General features: G+C 46.4%; 1 protein-coding gene across 1 annotated transcript in view; it reads left to right on the top strand.

Annotated features, from left to right (window-relative positions):
• The window catches only part of RARS1 (arginyl-tRNA synthetase 1), a 394,458-nt gene that overhangs the window by 243,831 nt on the left and 137,506 nt on the right, over positions 1 to 13,121 (top strand). The window contains exon 8 of the mRNA XM_044280902.1: positions 1,701 to 1,830. Within this exon, the coding sequence (XP_044136837.1) occupies positions 1,701 to 1,830 (130 nt within the window). The remainder of the gene's footprint in view (positions 1 to 1,700; positions 1,831 to 13,121) is intronic.

Below are 13,121 nucleotides of genomic sequence, written 5' to 3'. Positions count from 1 at the left end.
CTAAGCGCATCCGTACAATGCAGGCCGGGCGGGCGGCAGCGTAACTCCCTGATGTCACGTGCCTGCGCCGCCTACTTTATGAATGAAGCAGGCGGCGCAGGCAAGTGACGTCAGTGAGTGACGCGCCGCACCGGCTGCCCGGCCTGCCGGCATTGTACTGAAGCGCTTAGGATTTAAGGTACTTTTAGGAATAAAGAGGCATATTTAATAACTATTAACTGAATAAGACATATTATATTAGTATACTGGAGCGGCGGGGATCTGTGGATGGCACAGTTATGGGCTGGGAGGGTCTGTGGATGACACATGTATAACAGTGCCATCCACAGATCCCCCCCCTGTAACAGTGCCATCCACAGATCCCCCCCCTGTAACAGTGCCAGCCACAGATCCCCCCCATAACAGTGTCTGTCATCCACAGTTCCCTCATAACAGTGTCCGTCATCCACAGTTCCCCCCATAAGTGTCCGTCATTCACAGATCCCCCCCCCCATAAGTGTCCGTCATCTACAGATCCCCCCATAACAGTGTCAGTCATCCACAGATCCCCCCCATAACAGTGTCCGTCATCCACAGATCCCCCCATAACAGTGTCCGTCATCCACAGATCCCCCCATAACAGTGCCCGTCATCCACAGATCCCCAGTAATAGTGCCATCCACAGACCACCTAGTTCCAAACCCACAGCACACCTTTTGGTTAAAAATATTTTTTTTCTTATTTTCCTCCCCAAAAACCTAGGTGCGTCTTATACGCCGGTGTGTCTTATACGGCGAAAAATACGGTATATATTTTTTCAATATGGCAAATGGCACAACGGAAATTTATCAAAATGACCGATTCGCCATTTTTTCCATCTCTTCTCGTAAATATATTATATGCTCAAAAAGTCACGCACACTTCAAAATGGTATTAATAAAAACTACAGATTGGTAATGAGCCCCCACACAGCTCAGTAGACATAAGTATAAAAATGTAATGGAAGTCAGAATATGGTGATGTACACCTTTTTCAACGTTATTCATTTATTTTTACAGTATTGAGACATATAAAACCTATACAGATGTGGTATTGTTGTAATTGTACTGACCCAAAGAATGACTGGAACGCCGTAGGGACAAAGCCTATAAAACTGTGGAGGAATTGCATTTTTATATTTTTTTCTAATTCCACCACATTTTACATTTTTTTCCTGCTTCCCACCACATTAAATGGTGACATTAAAAAATACAACTTGTCCCGCAAAAAACAAGCCCTTATATGGATATTGAACAGAAAAAATAAACGTTATAGCTCCAGGAAGACGGGGAAGAAAAATAAAACTGAAAAAACCTCCTGTATCCTAAGGGTTAAAAACATCAGTGATGTCAGTTTTTGATATTTAAAAATATTTACAATACAGAGCGATTGTGACACATAAACCTCATATATAAAAAAGCTGTTTTTAATCAGGTTTTTGTTTTGTTTTTGTTTTTTGCAGCACAGAAATGGTATGGTGCTCAGTTGCACCTCTTCTGATACATGAAATCGTACTTTATTCTGAAAGACAAGTGCTATATAAACATTACCAAGTGTCTACAAACATATGCATGTTCTTCAGAAGCTGCTTTCTTATTGTTGTGTACAAGTCATATACTATAGTAATGTCAAGAGTAGTTATGTCCGTGTCAGACTTGTAACTGAAGAACATTTTTTACCAGGAGTCCAAAAAGAGATTTGATGAAGAAGATGACTTTAAGAAAAGGGCTTATCAATGTGTAGTGCAGCTGCAGAGCAAGAGTCCTGACTTCATCAAAGCCTGGAACCTGATCTGTGATGTATCCAGAAAAGGTAACTTTGCCCCCATATAATACTGTATATATGGATTTAAAGAAGAACATCATTAATGTTTGGAATCTGTTTTACTGCTCCATGTGTCATACATTTTGCTGTGTCAAAAGTTATAATTACTGTATGGTCCATTTTCCTATTAAGTTATCCTGAAGTGATAAAACCACCCCTCATTTTTTGCTTGTTCTTGATTAGGAAATTTGTATTTTTATCTTCCTAAAAGGCAACCTGTCACATTGAAAAGCATTTGAGTTACAGGCAATCTATCATAGAGCAGGAGGAGCTGAGCAGATTGATATATAGTTTTGTTAGAAAAGATTCAGTATAATGTCTATTTTATTTATATAAATTCCTTCCCATTCTGGACTTTGAAGTTAAGGTGGCGACCCTATCAGTGATTGACAGTCTGCCCTCCATAACTGTGTATACTTAGATAGCTGTCAATCACTGATAGGACCGCCTGCTTGGCCTCAGAGCCCATAATGAGCAGGAATATAAATGAAGGAAACAGAAATTTTTACAGAATTTTCCCCCACAAAACTATATATCAATCTGCTTGGCTCCTCCTGTGCTATAACAAGATGCCTGCAAACGATTTAGCATTTTCATAGTGACATTTTCTCTTTAACCGCCTCCGGACCGCCTAACACAGGATCGCGGTCCGGAGGCAGCTCTCCCAGGCACAGCGACGCATATACGCGTCATCTCGTGAGACGCGAGATTTCCTGTGACCGCACGCACACGGGCGCGCACGTTCACAGGAACTGCAGGTAAGCGATCGTTCGCTGGCAGGCTGTAGATGCGAATCCAAATGCGTAAAAAAATTTTGACATTTATATTCCATTCTTCTTCTCACGCTTTAGGGCCCCTAAAATCCCAGGGCAGTGTAAATACCCCACATGTGACCCCATTTCGGAAAGTAGACACCCCAAGGGGGTGAGGGGCATATTGAGTCCATGAAAGATTGAAATTTTTGTCCCAAGTTAGCGGAAAGGGAGACTTTGTGAGAAAAAAAACAAAAAAAAAAAATCAATTTCCGCTAAATTGTGCCAAAAAACAAATAAAAATCTATGAACTCGCCATGCCCCTCATTAAATTCCTTGGGGTGTCTTCTTTCCAAAATGGGGTCACATGTGTGGTATTTATACTGCCCTGGCATTTTTGGGGCCCGAAAGCATGAGAAAAAGTCTGGGATCCAAATGTCTAAAGTTGGGGAATGTGTTTTGGGGTGTCATTTTACATATACCCATGCTGGATGAGATAAATATCTTGGTCAAATGGCAACTTTGTATAAAAAAATTGGAAAAGTTGTCTTTTGCCGAGATATTTCTCTCACCCAGCATGGGTATATGTAAAATGACACCCCAAAACACATTGCCCTACTTCTTCTGAGTATGGCGATACCACATGTGTGACGCTTTTTTGCAGCCTAGGTGGGTAAATGGGCCCACATTCCAAAGAGCACCTTTTGGATTTCACAGGACATTTTGTTTACAGATTTTGATTTCAAACTACTTTGCACGCATTTGGGCCCTTAAAATGCCAGGGCAGTATAACTACCCCACAAGTGATCTCATTTTGGAAAGAAGACACCCCAAGGTATTTCATGATGGGCATAGTGAGTTCATGGAAGTTTTTATTTTTTGTCACAAGTTAGTGGAATATGAGACTTTGTAAGGAAAAAAATAAAAATAAATAAAAATCATAATTTTCCGCTAACTTGTGACAAAAAATAAAAAGTTCTATGAACTCACTATGCCCATCAGCGAATACCTTAGGGTGTCTACTTTCCGAAATGGGGTCATTTGTGGGGTTTTTCTACTGTCTGGGCATTGTAGAACCTCAGGAAACATGACAGGTGCTCAGAAAGTCATAGCTGCTTCAAAAAGCAGAAATTCACATTTTTGTACCATAGTTTGTAAACGCTATAACCTTTACCCAAACCATTATTTTATTTATTTTTTTACCCAAACATTTTTTTTTTTATCAAAGACATGTAGAACAATAAATTTGGAGAAAAATTTATATATAGATGTTTTTTTTTGTGAAAAATTTAACAACTGAAAGTGAAAATTTTTATTTTTTTTGCAAAAAGTTCGGTAAATTTCGATTAATAACCCAAAAAGTTAAAATGTCAGCAGCAATGAAATACCACCAAATGAAAGCTCTATTAGTGAGAAGAAAAGGAGGTAAAATTAATTTGGGTGGCAAGTTGCATGACCGAGCAATAAACGGTGAAAGTAGTGTAGTGCAGAATTGTAAAAAGTGGCAGCTGCAGGTATCTGTGTTGGTCCCATGTTCATTTGTGCCCACATTTCTGGGAAAAATGATGTTTTAGTATATGAATATGAGCCTCCAGGTGCAACGGGGATGTTGCTGTTATTTCTAGAGGCTCAGCTGTCTCTGCAGGCGATGCACCCGCTGCACTTTGATTACCAGGACCACTTTACTTGCCGTGCCATCGCCAAGTAAAGTGGCGATGGCACGGCAGTTGCAGAGAGAGCAGAGCCTTTAAGTGTAACAGACTGGCCTCTGTTGCTCCTAGAGGCTCATGTGCATATATCAAAACATCATTTTTTCCACTTCATTCTCCATGGTAGCACTACAGTGAGAGATGACTCCTCCTCAGCTCCTCCTCAGTGTGTTCCTGTTCCTTCCAGGTAGGGTTGCACTGAGTGTAAAGTCTTGATACTTGCTCAATACTTTGATACCTAGTTCGATACCATGCTAGTTTTTGCATTTTTATTGATACTTAGCTTTGCTATCTTAGTGTCAGTCACTATTACAGAACATTGCGAACGCAAAGTGCAGTGCGCGCTGTGTTCTTATAAGTGCCCTCACATTGGAGAAGGGGAGAGAGCCTCCCTCCTCATTGCAACGTGGCCAGCCACTGCCACCAATGAAAAAACTTAGTGGCCCAGTATAAGAGTGTTAGGGAGAAAGGGAAGGGGGGGGGGGGATAGTACATAGTTAATATGGTTGAAAAAACACATAAGTCCTTCAAGTTCAACCAACGGATAGGTGGGGACGTGAATCCCAGAAGGAAGTGTGACTCAGATTTCTACACATTTTCATAAGCATTAATGTCATTTTCTTTAAAGAATTCATCTATACTCTTTTTAAAACTGTCCACTGTCCCTGATATCACCACGTCCTGAGGAAGTCTCTTCTACAGTACTTACAGTAAAGAAGTTTTGACGCTTCTGGAGACTGAACTTTTTCTTCTCCAGTCGGAGGCGGTGCTCCCCTGTCTTTTGAGAGGGCATTTGATATGGAACAGTTTTTCAACGTGTTTTTTGTATGGCCCATTTATATATTTGTATAGGTTAATCATCTCCCCCCCTTACATGTTTCTTCTCAAGACTAAATACATTTAATTATTTTAATCTTTCTTTATAACTAAGACCCTCTGTGCCCCTATCAGTTTAGTCGCTCTCCTCTGTACTTTTTCCAGCTGCAGAGCATCCTTTCCATGGGCTGGTGCCCAGAACTGCATATTCCAGATGAGGCCACACCAACGCTTTGTAGTGGTAGTATTACATCCCTTCTTCGTGAGTCCGTGCCTCATTTAATGCATAACAATTTCCTGGTAGCCTTAGAAGCAGGAAATTGTATGCTGTTGTTTGACATTGTATGCTGTTGTTTAATCTACCATCTACAAGGACACCCAAATCCTTCTCTATAAGTGGCTCTCCCAGTGTTACATCCCCTAGGACATATGATGCACAGAGATTATTACTACCAACTTTACATTTATCCACATTAAACCTCATTAAAGCCCAATCACTTGGAGTGTTCAAGTCGGCTTGTATTTTATGGACATCTTCCATACACTGCATAGTACTTCACAGCTTAGTGTCCTCTGCAGAAATAGAAATGGTGCTATTAATCCTGTCCTCTATATCATTAATACATAAATTAAATAATAGAGGACCCAACACTGAACCTTAAAATTACAAACTAACTTTGCAAGCCTATAGACCTTTACCTATTAAACGTTTATGAAGGACAGTATCAAAAGCCGTTGCAAAATCCAGAAACACTACATCCACAGACGCCCCTCTATCCAGGCTTTTACTCACCTCATAAAAATAAATCAGGTTAGGCTACTTTCACACTTGCGTTCGGGGTTCCGCTTGTGAGTTCCGTTTGAAGGCTCTCACAAGCGGCCCGGAACGGATCCGTACAGCCCCAATGCATTCTGAGTGGATGCGAATCCGCCCAGAATGCATCAGTATGGCTCCGTTTGGCCTCCGTTCCGCTCAGCAGGCGGACACCCGAACACAGCTTGCAGCGTTTTCGTGTCCGCCTGGCCGTGCAGAGCCAAACGGATCCGTCCAGACTTACAATGCAAGTCAATGGGGACGGATCCGTTTGACGTTGACACAATATGGTGCAATTGCAAACGGATCTGTCCCCCCATTGACTTTAAATGTAAAGTCAGGAGTCCGTATTAATATACCATCGGATTTGAGTTAGATCTGAAAACTCAGATCCGACAGTATATTCTAAAACAGAGGCATTCCCATGGTGATGGGGACGCTTCAAGTTAGAATATACTAAGAACTGTGTACATAACTGCCCCCTGCTGCCTGGCAGCACCCGATCTCTTACAGGGGGCTGTGATCTGCACAATTAACCCCTCAGGTGCCGCACCTGAGGGGTTAATTGTGCGGATCTCACCCCTCTGATCGGGTGCTGCCAGGCAGCAGGGGCCAGATCCACCTCCCTCCTCAGTATTAAATTCATTGGTGGCCAGTATGGCCCCCTCTCCCTCCCTCCCCAGTATTAAATTCATTGGTGACCAGTGCGGCCCCCCCCCTCCCCCCCTCCCTCCCCAGTATTAAATTCATTTGTGGCCCCCCCCCCTCCCTCCCTCCCCAGTATTAAATTCATTGGTGGCCAGTGCGGCCCCCCCCCTCCCTCCCTTCCCAATATTAAATTAATTAGTGGCCACCAATGAATTTAATACTGGGGAGGGAGGGGGGGCCACACTGGCCACAAATGAACTTAATACTGGGGAGGGAGGGAGGGGGGGCCGCACTGGCCACCAATGAATTTAATACTGGGGAGGGAGGGAGAGGGGGCCGTACTGGCCAACAATGAATTTAATAATGAAATTGCTAAGTAACCATGGCAGCCAGAACTGCAGTAGCATTCTGACTGCTATGGTAACCGATCGGAGCCCCAGCGATTAAACTGGGACTCCGATCAAAATTCTCCGCTGCCACCAATGATGATGGGGGGGGGGGGCCGCACTGGCCACCAATGAATTTAATACTGGGGGGGGCGCACTGGCCACCAATAAATTTAAAACTACGGCGCCTGAGGGGTTAATTGTGTGGATCACAGTCCCCTGTAAGAGATCGGGTGCTGCCAGGCAGCAGGGGGCAGTTATGTACACAGTTCTTAGTATATTCTAACTTGAAGCGTCCCCATCACCATGGGAGCGCCTCAGTGTTAGAATATACTGTCGGATCCGTTCTGAACGGATGCAAGCGTTTGCATTATAGGTGCGGATCATTCTGTTCAGATACCAGACGGATCCGCACCTAACGCAAGTATGTATCAAATCGTTTTTTTTACACAATAAAAGCACACAGAGCTATGGGGACTGGATATTGCAGATGTGCTAGCGGCCATCTAGCAACCCACGTCATCAGCTCTATACCCAAAATCCTGGTGACAGGTTCCCTTTAATGACCAGGCCACTTTTTACACTTCTGCACTACACTACTTTCACCGTTTATTGCTCGGTCATGCAACTTACCAACCAAATGAATTTTACCTCCTTTTCTACTCACTAATAGAGCTTTCATTTGGTGGTATTTCATTGCTGCTGACATTTATACACTTTTTTTGTTATTAATCAAAATTTAACGATTTTTTTTGCAAAAAAAAATTTAATTTTTCACTTTCAGTTGTAAAATTTTGCAAAAAAAATGACATCCATATATAAAGTTTTCGCTAAATTTATTGTTCTACATGTCTTAGATAAAAAAAATGTTTGGGTAAAAAAAAATGGTTTGGGTAAAAGTTATAGCGTTTACAAACTATGGTACAAAAATGTGAATTTCCGCTTTTTGAAGCAGCTCTGACTTTCTGAGCACCTGTCATGTTTCCTGAGGTTCTACAATGCCCAGACAGTACAATCACCCCACAAATGACCCCATTTCGGAAAGTAGACACCCTAAGGTATTCACTGATGGACATAGTGAGTTTATAGAACTTTTTATTTTTTGTCACAAGTTAGCGGAAAATGATTTTTTCTTTTTTCTTTTTTTTCTTACAAAGTCTCATATTCCACTAACTCGTGACAAAAAATAAAAACTTCCATGAACTCACTATGCCCATCACAAAATACCTTGGGGTGTCGTCTTTCCAAAAATGGGGTCACTTGTGGGGTAGTTATACTACCCTGGCATTCTAAGGGCCCTAATGTGTGGTAAGTAGTTTGAAATCAAAATGTGTAAAAAAATTACCTGTAAAATCCTAAAGGTGCTCTTTGGAATGTGTGCCCCTTTGCCCACCTAGGCTGCAAAAAAGTGTCACACGTGGTATCGCCGTACTCGGGAGAAGTTGGGGAATGTGTTTTGGGGTGTCATTTTACGTATACCCATGCTGGGTGAGAGAAATATCTTGGCAAAAGACAACTTTTCCCATTTTTTTATACAAAGTTGGCATTTGACCAAGATATTTATCTCACCCAGCATGGGTATATGTAAAATGACACCCCAAAACACATTCCCCAACTTCTTCTGAGTATGGCAATACCACATGTGTGACACTTTTTTGCAGCCTAGATGCGCAAAGGGGCCGAAATTCCTTTTAGGAGGGCATTTTTAGACATTTGGATCCCAGACTTCTTCTCACGCTTTAGGGCCCCTAAAAAGCCAGGGCTTTTGGAAAGAAGACACCCCAAGGTATTCAATGAGGGGCATGGCGAGTTCATAAAAAAAAATTTTTTGGGCACAAGTTAGCGGAAATATTTTTTTTTTTTCTCACAAAGTCTCCCTTTCTCGTGCATGGCATTGGGGGACACAGCACCATGGGTATATGTCCAACTACCACTAGGAGGCACTAGACACAAAAAGTGTTGGCTCCTCCCAGGTGGGCTATACCCTCTCCACAGGCACGAGGCTATTCAGTTTTAGTCTAGTGTCCGTAGGAGGCAGACCTGTCGTGCTTTTTTGCAGGTTCTGCTGTTTATTTTTATTCTTTTTCTTTTTTTTTTTTTCTCTCTTCCGCAGGTCGGTTTTTTTCCACAGTTATACCTGCTGCAGGCTGGGGCTCCATCGTGTTCCACTTTAGTTGCCCCCCCCTGCGGGCGCGTACTTCGGTACCATCGCCGGTCACCCAGTCCCCACGGACTGCATCCGCAGTGGCTTGCCGGCATTCCCACGGTTCCCGTGTTGAGTCTGCCGAAGGGGTGACCGTGCTGCGCCCGAAGACATCGGATGGTGAGTATATCGGATGGTGAGTATACTCCCCTGTCCCTGTGTCCCTGCCCCAGGGTTAGGTTCCCTTCTGTGGCCAGGGGGATGGGATCCACCTTAGCTGGGGGTCCTGGGGAGCCTCTTCTTTCCTCCTAGCCAACCCCCCCCCCCCTCCCTCCTGGGGGGGTTTATATTCATGGTTTTTCCTCCCTTCTTTTCCCCCTCGGTTGGTCTTTTCTCTCCTCCCTGGCCACACAGTCTCTCCCTGGCTTCCCCGCTACTTTAGTCCCCGGCTTCTGCCGGGACTAGGCCTCATCTTCTATGGCCTGTCCCCGGCTCCCAGGTGCTCCGTTTGCCCTGATCTGCCTATCCCCAGGTGTCGCTTCCCCCCCCCCTACCCTACTCACCTATTTTTATGGTCCGGTGGGCCCTCTGTCGGCCGCGGTTCACCCCGCCCCCCTTGCTCCATTCCCGGCCGCCTCATAAATCGAGGCCCCGGCTTTTGGGCCTGCTAGGCCGCAATCTTCCCGGCCCCTCCCCCTTGCTTCCCGGGCTTTTCTGAGCCCCGCCCGGCCCTCGGGAGGAGCTATCTCCTCTCCCTTTCCTGGGCTAACGTGTTTTTTCTGTTGGAGGGGGTGGTTAACCCCTCGATTGCTTCATGTCCCCTGCAGCCCTACTGACCACCTCTTTTTAGGGAACAAGCTGCTGCTGCACCTCTTTGGGGGAACACTGCGTCCGGGTCAGGATAGACAGCCTCTGCTGGCTGCTTTTTGAGCATCTCTTCTCCCAACAGCTCCTCGGTCGCCACGTGTTTTCACGTGCGTTCGCTGTCTACAATGGCTGCCATGTGGTCAGCCTGTCCCTGCTGGTGTGCAGTACCTCTTCCCAGATCCCATTGTTTTCCCTGAACAATCTTTTTGTGTAGGTTCCCCATGAATGGGTCCCTCCGTGTCAATGCCATGGGAACCTTGGCCGACTCTCCCTAGCAGTGTCGCTGGCACGCTACCAACCCATATTGCGGCCACCTCTGCCCTCCAGGGTCCTCCCTGCAGATGGGGCATGCTCAGTTAGGGGTACCTGCACCCGGGTTCGGCGAGGGGTAGCTCACAGTACACCCTCGGGTGGTCTCAACGGGGTCCCACCCCTCCTCGGCATCCTCGGATCCCCCCCAGGACAGGCCTGAGGCTGGTGACGAATCCTTCCTGTCACCCCATCCGTTGCCTCTGGGGACACCTCTGCACCGATTCCCTCGGAACAGAGCATCAGGCGGTCTTCCTCCATATAGAAGCCCTCTGGGAGGTCAAGACTACGTGCACAGAGGAACCTCTCCTACCTAAATAGGGTTGGTATCACCTCTAGTGGATTTTCGGATGGTGCTCCCCTGACCGCACAGGTATTCAACCGCACAGGTAAGGCAGCCGTCCCCGTGTTTAGCATACTGAGTCACCTACCCGGTGTCTGATACGTACGCCTTCTCCTTAACAGGGTGGTTCCTGCACCACTGCCATAGGCTGTCACTGACAAGCCTTCCTGGTTCCCCTATACCAGGGGTTATCCTCTACACATTTGAGAGTGTTTCCGTGGGGTCCCCATCCTGGTGTTGGTGTTCGCCACTCTACCTTATTGCAGGGAGTTCCTGTTCTGGGCAAGCGGTTAGCTCGGCTATCGCCTCCTGTAGGTTGGTGAGTTCAGGGCAATTGTACAGCCGCCTTGCCCCTTTGCTTAGGTAGTGTACCTACAGAAGCCATTACTCCTGGCTGGCTCTATGGTGTTCCATACAGCACTATTCTCCCTTCCGGGTGAGATATACAGGCCGCTTCAATTGCCGTTGCAATTGCACCTGTCTGTTCCCAGCCACTTTGCTCCTGTCATAGGTGGAGTACCTACACCATCTCCTGATGCTGTAGCCGATTCCCCTGGCTGGCGCTATGGTGTTCCATGCGACACTATTTCTCCCTTCCTGGCGAGAGATACAGGCTGCCTTTAATTGCCGCTGCAATTGCGCCTGTCTGTTCCCAGCCAATTTGCTCCCTTCACAGGTAGAGTACCTACGCCATCTCCGGTGCTGTAGCCGATACCCCTGGCGGGCTCTGTTGTGTTCCATGCGGCAACATTTCTCCCTACGGGCGGAATGTAGAGGCCACTTTCAATTGCCTTAGAATTGCCCCTGTCCGGTTCAGTTACCTGTCTGTTCCCTGCTGCCTTGATCCCTTAACAGGTGGAGTACCTGAGCCATCTCCGGATGCGGTAGCCGTTCCTCCTGTCCGGCTTTATGGTGTTCCATGTGGCATTTTCTTTCCTTACAGGACGAGATATTGAGGCCTCCTCCAATTGCCGTGGCCATTGCACCTACCTCATCATAGTGTGCACCAAACGGCCATCTTACTCCCTTCATGGGTAGAGTCCCTGAACCGTCTCCGATGCTGCAGCCGTTCAACCTGTCTGGCTTCTAGGGTGTACTATGCGGCCCTGTTTCTGTTGCCATTGCACCTACCTGATTGTGGTGTGCACCTGTCTTGTTCTTTGTGGTACCGTGCGGCCCTACTGGGTTCCATTCTTAACGCGGTTGCTGTTGCACCTCTCTGGGTCTAGGGTGCACCATGCGGCCACATTGCTTCGATCTTAAATGTAGTTCCTCTAACACAGCCATATTTCTACTTTACAGGTTGTGTACCTGTACCCTCCGAATGCTGTCTCATTCCCAGATGCTGTGGCTATGTTTCCACTCTCCTTAGTTGGCAACATGCAGCCACTTTACCCATATTTTAGGCGTGTGTTTGTAGTACCCCAAGCGCTGGGCCCTGTGGTGCGGTCTGTAGCTCAGACAGTTTCTGTATTACTGGGTGTTTTCTGCCCACGAGTTCTAATCTGTGCTGCGGTTGTTGGTTCCATCCATTTGGTTCTTCCATACATCTGCCACTCCTTTACTGTCGCGCTCATTGGTCTCCTTGTACCTCTCAACGCACTGTCTGCACCAGGCCCCCTTCGTTCAGCATGTGCATGGTTACCATGTCTGGCAGGTGTGGGCCAGCCCAACCCCCACCTTGTCGGTCTACTGCTACTTCTGGTAGCTCCAGTATATGACCGATCTGTCTGATCCGGCGGGTGGTCCTCATTCAACCACGCTCCCTACTCCGTGGCCAGGTGGTTGTTGGCCTTTGTGCTGTAGTTGCTCTTGCCTTCTCTTTACGGTACTACGGTATGCTGTGCTCCGCGTTACCCCATGTTATAGGGGAGTACTCGCGTTGTTTCCTAATTGCTGAGCGGCCCATTCCTGGTGAAGTACAAGGATCTCCACTGGATCTTCTACCTTGTTTGGACACGTAGCTGGTGGCATCGGCCGCGGTTGCGGTTTTCTGTCATCGCTGGATGTCCGCCACACGGAATCCTTCTGGGTCCACGGCTTTTATCATTGCTGGACGTCCTCCCTGACGGGTCAAGGACAGGACCTCTGAGCGCCACACACACCTGTCTGAATTTTCAGCTGATTGCTCTGGTATCGGACAGGGCCCCGTAGTTCCTTCTGGGTCCAGGTGTTTTCGGTATTCCCTTGTATTTTCTGCTTAGTTGTGCTACATGGCGAAAGGGCAGTCCTCTTGGACCTTGCCGTCGTCTGCACCTGTCTGGTACTTTCTCCCCCCTGGAAGTTTTCTGTATGCCGGTCGCAGCTGGTTTCTACATTTCTATGTAGGCTACCCCGGTTTTTTCATGGCGACTTCTGCATTCCTTATGCATATGGATGTCTGTCGTTTTGTGGTACATCCCGAGCTGCTGTTCTTGCCCTCTCTGGGACAATGTTTAAGGTTTGCTGGTCAATATTCTTGGTACGGCTAGTTGTCCATGGCCAATGCCCCT

The sequence above is a fragment of the Bufo gargarizans genome, chromosome 2 (genome assembly GCF_014858855.1).
Source record: "Bufo gargarizans isolate SCDJY-AF-19 chromosome 2, ASM1485885v1, whole genome shotgun sequence".
Classification (NCBI taxonomy): domain Eukaryota; kingdom Metazoa; phylum Chordata; class Amphibia; order Anura; family Bufonidae; genus Bufo; species Bufo gargarizans.
The sequence above is the reverse complement of the archived record's forward strand: the minus strand, read 5'-3'. Positions and strand labels throughout refer to the sequence as shown.